The sequence below is a fragment of the Microtus ochrogaster genome, chromosome 16, assembly GCF_000317375.1.
Source record: "Microtus ochrogaster isolate Prairie Vole_2 chromosome 16, MicOch1.0, whole genome shotgun sequence".
Classification (NCBI taxonomy): domain Eukaryota; kingdom Metazoa; phylum Chordata; class Mammalia; order Rodentia; family Cricetidae; genus Microtus; species Microtus ochrogaster.
Window position 1 is genome coordinate 3,496,053 of NC_022018.1, and position 8,526 is coordinate 3,504,578.

The 8,526-nt window shown below is 39.8% G+C and overlaps 1 protein-coding gene across 1 annotated transcript in view; it reads left to right on the forward strand.

Annotated features, from left to right (window-relative positions):
• Malrd1 (MAM and LDL receptor class A domain containing 1) overlaps positions 1 to 8,526 on the forward strand; it is a 583,538-nt gene that overhangs the window by 127,624 nt on the left and 447,388 nt on the right. The window contains exons 14-16 of the mRNA XM_013348957.1: positions 6,079 to 6,231; positions 6,585 to 6,690; positions 7,145 to 7,512. Of these exons, the coding sequence (XP_013204411.1) occupies positions 6,079 to 6,231; positions 6,585 to 6,690; positions 7,145 to 7,512 (627 nt within the window). The remainder of the gene's footprint in view (positions 1 to 6,078; positions 6,232 to 6,584; positions 6,691 to 7,144; positions 7,513 to 8,526) is intronic.

The following is an 8,526-nucleotide window of genomic DNA, read 5'->3' on the forward strand; positions in this document are numbered from 1 at the left end:
CTTTGCTCGCTCTCTAGCTCCGCCTACTGTTTTAAATGCTCTGACTGAGCAATGCATTATACAGGACTTACCCACTTTGCATGTCTGTCCCATCCTACTCCTAGCACTGAGGTTTCAAATACTTCCTTCCACTCGCAAATTTGTTCAAATGTTTTTTTTTTTTTCATTTTACATACCAACCCCAGTTCCTCCTCCCTCTCTTTCTCCAACTCCCTCCTGCTCCCATCCCACCCCATCCATTCCTCAGAGGGGGTAAGGCCTCTGTTGGGAAGTCAACAAAGTCTGGCATACCAAGCTGAGGCAGGACCAAGCCCCACCCCCTTTTGTATCAAGGCTGAGCAAGGTATCCCACTATAGGGAACGGGCTCCAAAAAGCCAATTCATGCACCCAGTATAAGTCCTGGTCCCACTACCAGGGGCTGCCAAAAGATCTAGTCACATAGCTGTCACCCACATTCAGAGGGCCTATGTCCTATGCAGGTACCCAAACTGTTCACCCAGAGTCTTTGAGCTCCCACTTGCTTGAGTTTGCAGTCTCTGTGGTTTTCCCACTCATGGTCTTGGACCCCCTTGCTTATATAATTCCTTCTCCCTCTCTTCAGCTGAACTCCAGGAGCTCAGACTGCAGTTTGACAGCGAATCATTGTATCTGCTTTCATCAGTTCTAGATGTAGGTTCTATGATGACAATTAGGGTAGTCACTAATCTGATTGCAGGGGAAGGCCAGTTAGGAGTCTTAGCTGGAGTCATCTTTGTGGATTCTTGGGAATTTCCCTAGTGCCGTATTTCTCCCTAATCCCATAATGGCTTCCTCTATCAAGTTATCTCTTTTGTTGTGCTTCCTCTCTGTCCTTCCCCCAACTCGGGAATCTCTCATGTTCCCATCTCCCATCCCCCTCCTTCTACCCCCACCTTCAAGCTTGCTCAGGAGATCTTAACCATTCCCAAATTTTGATGTAAGTATCAAGGATCAAACTCAGGCACTTTACATGACAGGAACTTTACTTGCTGAACCATCTATCCAGCCTTTAGAAAAAAAAATTCTTAAGCATAGAATCAAACTTTTAGATTTATATTTTTCTATGTTCATGCAGTTCACTACCTGGCATGTTATAATTGTTTAAATCTGGCTTTGTGGGAGCCTAGGCTGTTTGGATGTTCACCTTTCTAGACCTGGAAGGAGGTGGGTGGTCCTTGGGCTTCCCACAGGCCAGGGAACCCTGATTGCTCTTCAGGCTGATGAGAGAGGGGGAGTTGATTGGGGGAGGGGGAGGGATATGGGAGGCAGTAGCGGGGAAGAGACAGAAATCTTTAATAAATAAATAATTTAAAAAATTTAAAAAAAGAAACAAAAAAAATTTTTTGATATTAATAGCTAGGACTAAAATGACTTCTAGAAAGACCTGGCCAATTAGCACTTATCAGGGAAAATTCTAAGTGCCTATATCTAAAAGGTTTCCCTTATGTCTGCACTTGGTGCTACTGGATCCCTTTGTCCCTCTCCCCAGTGTGGTCACACTGAATAAATCTTTTCCTGGTTTTTTCTGGAAAAAAAAACTGTTATTTCAAATATTATTTTAATTATTTGAGAATTTAATATATACTTCTCATATTTACCATCTCCCTTTCCCCCAGTTCCTTCCAGATCTACTCAAGTCACCCTACCCACTCAACTTTTTGAACACTCTCTATTTTTTAAAAAATATTGAGTCCAGTTTCTGTTACCCAATTGCTCTTGTTTGTAAGGCTTACTCTGGAGTGGTGCCAATATACAAGGAGTCACACTATTAAACAAAACCGATTCTCCCTGTTCCAGAAGATATCAAATCCCAAATAGTCCTTCAGCTAGTGGTGTCCACCTTCCTCACTCCATGCTAGGATTTTGTTTGACTAGAGTGTGCACAGGCATTGTGCATGCTGTCACAATCACGGGGAGTTCATATGAGCGTTCGCCCTGTGGTGTCCAGAAGACACTGTTTCCTTTTAAGTACCTGCCATTTCTGACTCTTACAATTTTTTTATTTCCTCTTCCCTGAAGAGCCTGGAGTGTTATGGGACAGGTATGTGGCATAAATGTCCCATGTAGGCTTAAGCACTTCAAAGGCTCTTATTCTCCACATAATGCCCAGTTGTAGGTCTCTGTGTTCATTGACATCTTTTGCCAAAAAAGGGAGAATGGACTCTTGCAAGTTGTCTTCTGATTGTTGCATGCAGGTAGCATGTGCCATTTTATCACTCACACAACTAAATGTCATAAAACATTTTTAAAGCACAGTAATAGTTCTGTGGTATTTCTTGGAGATTAAATAAGACAGCAGGTGTTTCAAGATGTTTTCAACAAAGAATTAATGTCTGTTGGCACCGATACCTGCAATCTACATTGCTGATCTTTGAATGTGTATTAGATCCCAACTTTTATTTTAAATTTCTTTTGTTTCATTTTTTTTACATATATGGATGCCTTTCTTGCAGTAATGTTTGTGCATCATATGTTTGCCTGGTACCAGGGATGCCAGAAGATAGCGTTAGATCCCCTGAAATTGGATTAATGGATAGTTGTGAGCCACCACGTGCGTGCTAGGAATCAGCCCAGTGTCCCCAGGAAGAGGAGCAAGTGCTCTTAACCCCTGATCTATCTCTCCAGTCCAGATTCTAACTTTTAAAAACCATTCTTTACAAACTCTGCCTAATATCTTTTAAAATCAACATGGGCATTTGCCTATAAGTCTAAGATAAAAGAATTTGTGTTTAAACCTCATTATGCATTTGGGCATATTTCATACGAAGGTTTTTTTTTCTTAAGCTTTGTGTGATGCCCAAATTATTAGTTCAGAATTCTCTTTTTTATATTTTGTGCTTATTCCTTTCATTAAACCCAAATGGGATCATTTAAACCACCAAAGAAATTCTAGATAGTAAATCCAAAATAAGACAGGGTCCAAGACTGGATATTTAGTCAAAAGTGCTCTTAAGTTCCATACCAGTTTGATTTCTTACTCAGCAAATGGCTACAAACCTGACAGTGTTGAACCTATTTGTCAGTCCACCAAGTATCTCTTATCACCTCTCCCCGGAGGCAACAAGTGTAATTATAATTAACATAATTAATAAAGGACACTTAGGTAATTTTTCTAACAATAATTAAAAGCCACTGTAGAATCATTAGCTTCTCAACCCATAGCCATAGGAAAGATAAGCATAAGTTCCAGGAATTCTCTTTCCACAGGCTTTCTGTTAAGAACCGGCCCTAGAGCAGTCTCCTGTACACTGCGGCATTGTTTTGCATGCATTGCTTTCAGTGGATATAACTGAGGAAGTTAATAATGCTCTAGAAGCAGTGACAAATCTTTGAACCTCAATTATCCATATGTACTCAGCGTATTGAGTTTCTCAGTCAGAAATGGTTATGGCATGCATAATTGTCCATGACTATTCCAGTAAAGTATATCTGCAATTAATAGTTAGCTTGGAGACTAATTTCACTATTAGTTTTATAAGTAATTAAGCTTTTTAAATGTACATAAGAACTTGGGAACAAGGAAAAGTAGAAAATCACATTTGAGTTTCAATAGCATTTTTCTATTATAATTGCTCTCTTTTTTATACACTTTTTATTGATATTTATTGAGCTCTACATTTTTCTCTGCTTCCCTCCCTGCCTCTCTCCTCCACCCTTCAATCCTCCCCCAAGGTCCCCATGCTCCCAGTTTACTCAGGAGATCTTGTCTTTTTCTACTTTCTACTTCCCATGTAGACTATAGCTATGTAAGTCTCTTTTAGCATTGTTGTCCAAGTTCTCTGGGATTGTGGTTTGTAGGCTGGCTTTCTTTGCTTTATGTTTAAAAACCACCTATGAATGAGTACATGTGATAATTGTCTTTCTGCATTTGGGTTACCTCACTCAAAATGTTTTCTAGCTCCATCCACTTTCCTGCAAAATTCAAGCTGTTGTTATTTTTTTCTGCTGTGTAGTACTTCATTGTGTAAATGTGCCACATTTTTCTTATCCATTCTTCAATCAAGGGACAGTTAGGTTGCTTCCAGGTTTTGGCTATGACAAACAAAGCTACTATGAACATAGTTGAGCACATGTCCTTGTGGCACGATTGAGCATCCTTAGGATATACACCCCAAAGTGGTATTACTGGGTCTTGAGGAAGGTGTTTTCTAATTTTCTGAGAAATTGCCACACTGACATCCAAAGAGGTTGTACCAGCTTGCAGTCCCACCAGCAATGCAGAAGTGTTCCCTTTTCCCCACAACTTCTCCAGCATATGTTGGCATCAGCGTTTTTGATTTTGGCCATTTTTACAGGTGTATGATGGAATCTCAGAGTTGTTTTTATTTGCATTTCTCTGGTGACTAAGGATGTTGAATATTTCCTTAAGTATCTTTCAGCCATAAACTTGCTTTCTTTTAAAATAATTTCTCATTGATACATAAAATTTGTATATATTTATATGGTACCATTCAGTGTTTAAATACATATATACAGAGAATGGTATTAAAATAATAGAAATCATGTCTCCCTCCTTAATATATTCATATCTTATGGTAAACATATTCAAAACCCTCTTTAATCTTGTTTGTAATGTGGAGCACAGTATCATGCTGCTTGAGCAACACACTATGCAATAGCTCACCAAGGCTTATTGCCCCATCCCACCAATGGCCACCTAAACAATAGCAAACATTCACCACCCCTTCCTTCTCTCACATTTCTGGTAGCCATCTTCTACTCTCAACTTTTGTGAGATCAACTGTTTTGGATTCCACACAGGAGCCAAGGACATGAAGCCTTTGCTTTCCCTGCCTGATTTCCAACTCTTGACTATTGAGAATAACCCTGTTAATGTTCCTGGAAAGCTAATTCCTTTTCCCGAGTCATCTCAGTGTGCTTCCAGCCCTGCTGTCATTGGAGTACTCACCATGTCTGCAACATGATGTTCCTTATTATCAGAAAGTCGGGTTTCCTCTCCAGGTAGCTGTACGAGGTACACATTATATGGGAACATCACAATGTGTTCCCTTCTGCATTTCTGTAGTGAGAATTCTTAGATCCTTTTCTGAAGTTTGTCTGAAGCAAGAATCAAAGCCTTTGTTTCTTCACAGGGATTAACATGCCATCTATATGTTTTGAAACTTTTCAAATCTTTGAGGTGGTGAAGGATCACAATTCTTTTTACTTGCTGAACATTTTCCTTTACCAATTCTGATTACACTTTTGACTTATCTTTTCCCAATGTAATAAGCATGGTTTTTCTTTTTTTCTTCTTTCAACTGTCATGTAAAAGTGTATTTCACGTAATATCTAATCCCACTCTACAACTTGACCATAATGTGGCCTTGGTGAAATTACATACTTTATATTCAGAAAGAACCACTCTCTTCATCGCCTGTAGCATAGGGCTGTTGTGGAACTGTACAGTGTGTGCAGCCCAGAGTCTCTTGTGCAGGTCCGTAGGAACTGTTGGCTCTAGGACTGCACTCTCGTGGCTTATAGCTTCTATTTCTTCTCAAACCCCTTCCCTTCTTCTTCTTTTCTAGAAGGCTTTGTGAAATGTAACTGAACATATTTCCTGAAAAAAAAAACATTCTCTATTCTATACAAATCAGGTGACAAACTTAGTGATGTTTGAAAGACCAACCCCTGTGAAGTCAGGAAAGAGGTAAAGGAAGTAGATCTGGGACTTCTACAGTGTCAATGTCTGATCACTGACTGTTGTAAACAGTTTAATATAAAATGTTCTGTAGAAACAAATGCCCCATTGGTGCTGAAGGACAGGAAATGACACATTATTAGAGTAAAGTTACAAATGCTAGCAGTTACTCAAGCAATGTGGCTGAGTAATGCTGTGTCTCAGAAAGAATGCTTGGGAAAAACGAATTTCTGAAAATCTGAATTCTCTGTTTCTAGTGTGCAAAGCATGCCCTGTTTTCAGACCAGGAAAGTTTTTTTTTTCTGTGACTCTTTGTACCTAAAGGAGCACACTGAGGGCATAACCACTTGACAGCTACCTTCCCAAAGCAGGGGACTAGGTGGACACTGTCTAAGAAAGTCTCATTTCTCTTCTTCAGTTGCCAATTGTGACTTTGAAGCAAACAGCTGTGGGTGGTTTGAAGCCAGTGGTGGTGACGATTTTGACTGGACGTGGAGCTCCCAAAGCGGTCTCTCTGCTGATTTTGAGCAGCAAGCCCCACCTGGAGATCACACTCATGGCACAGCTCAAGGTAAATTTCTAGAGATGCTTTGAACTCTTCTATAGACTGCTGGTTGGATCTCAGGGGCTGAAGACCACAGCATGCGGGATGACACTGACAATCCATTGTGCTGTCTGTAAGAAGTGATTTCTTTCTGGGTGATATGACTGGAATGGATACATTTGTGGATGCTAGTGCCATCATTTAATTGTGGATGGATGTACAAAGGCAAATTTTGCTATCTGTGTTGACTTTTTATTGTGTAATTTTAATTTTAATTGGACATGAAACTTACTTGGCATATCATTAAGAGACAGAAGAACTTTTGTTGCTTCACCCAACCCAGTAAGTTAACTTAATGCTTTGGTTTTATATCCCTACAGGGCATTTCATGTTTATTTTGAAGAACAGCAGCAACTTGTTTCAAACTGCCAAACTTCAGAGCCCAACGTTCAGCCAGACAGGGCCTGGGTGCACACTGTCATTCTGGTAACTATTATATGATGGTAAACTGTCCTAGAGGAATGATGACTGCGGGCATATCTCTGCACTATCTAGCTATTCAAGCTTTACCCATGGTTACACTTTATGGTGACTACTGCATTAAATTAAAATAATTTGACTTCAGAGTATATTATCAGCATTGGTTATTTTATTTCTCAAGATGAAAGGAGGGCTTCCCTTCTACCATTGTATTTGAATTTATTTAGGAGTCTCCCTGTGTTTTTGCAAGAGGTTCCAAGGTTGTAAGCAAGAGCCCTAGAGTGTGAATCTCAACAAATAAATTCTTGTAAATGGGCAGCTACAGTTACTGTAGGAAAGAAATATGTCCATTATCAGAATTAATTAGTAATTGATGTCAGTGGAGGTTCAAAGGTGTTCAAAGTTCAACTGTCTAGTCTCTCCTATAACATTTTCAATTCTTATGTTGATTTTCTTTCAGGTTTTATAACTATGGACTGTCAGTGGGAGCAGCTGAGTTGCGACTACATCTAGAAAATTCCAAGGATGCCACAGCCCTTTGGAGAGTGCTATATAACCAAGGAAACCAGTGGTCAGAGGCAACTGTCCAGCTCGGACGCCTCACTGAGCCCTTCTATTTGTCACTAAAGAAAGTCAGTCTGTCGGTTTATAGTGGGGTCTCTGCTATCGATGACATTCGTTTTGAAGGTTGTGCTCTTCCTCCTCCTGTCGAGAGCTGTGATGAACCAGATCACTTCTGGTGTGGACAGACAAAGGCTTGCGTGGGAAGACATCAGCTCTGTGACCTGGTCGATGACTGTGGAGATCGTACAGATGAGATTGATTGTGGTAAGTTATTTGGGGTTTGTTGTTTGCCCACAGAGGGGAGGGTACTGTTTTTCCTCCTCTCATTTAGTTTGGAATAATTGGTCTTAATTAGTTCACTACTCTTTAAGCAACTAGCCAATGACTCAGATATAATTGAAAAGTTGATGAGCACTGTATAGCAAATTAACAAAACATGCCAACTTTTCCTTTATTATTAAAGATTTTTATTAGTTTATTTTTATGTCTCTATTTTGTGTATGTGAATGACTATGCATGACATAGCATATGAATGAAGGCTTGAACACAACTTCCATGCAACAAATCTCTTTCTACCATGCGGGTGCTGAGATCAAACCCAAGTTGTCAGGCACAGTAGCTTTCCTGGCTGAACTATATTAGCAGCCCCTTGAAATTCTTCAGTAGGGTTACTAACTAGTTCCCAGGAATACATAGGTAAAAATTAGTATTGAATTCCTGCCTCCACGTGGTTCACAGTCTGACTTAAGAGACAGATGATCAGGTATGTATTAATGAAATGCATAATGGTGATTCTAACTGGAACTGTGAAGAAAGATACAGTGTGACTTTATAGAATAGTAAAGTTGGACTTTCTGCAGGCGATGATTTAGCTAAGATGTGAAACATGGCAAGCAAGGCTTATGTCCAAAAGCCATGAAGTAAGAGACAGGTGAAACAGGGAGTGTGTTAAGAGAGCATCAATCAGAGATGGGAAGAAGGAGGCCTGTTAGGGGAGGCTGCTCTTTCATTTCCTCTCCGCCCAGACTCTAAATAATCACACTGAAACTATATTAATTCTATACTGTTTGGTCAATAGCTTAAGTGTATTTCTAGCTAGTTCTTACATCTTAAATTAACCCATTTCTATTATTTTATATTTTGCCACAAGGCTTGTGCCTACTGGCAGGGTTCTAGCATCTTTCTCCTCTGGTGGCTACATGGCATCTCCCTGACTCCTACTCTATCTATCTATCTATCTATCTATCTATCTATCTATCTATCTATCTATCTCTATCT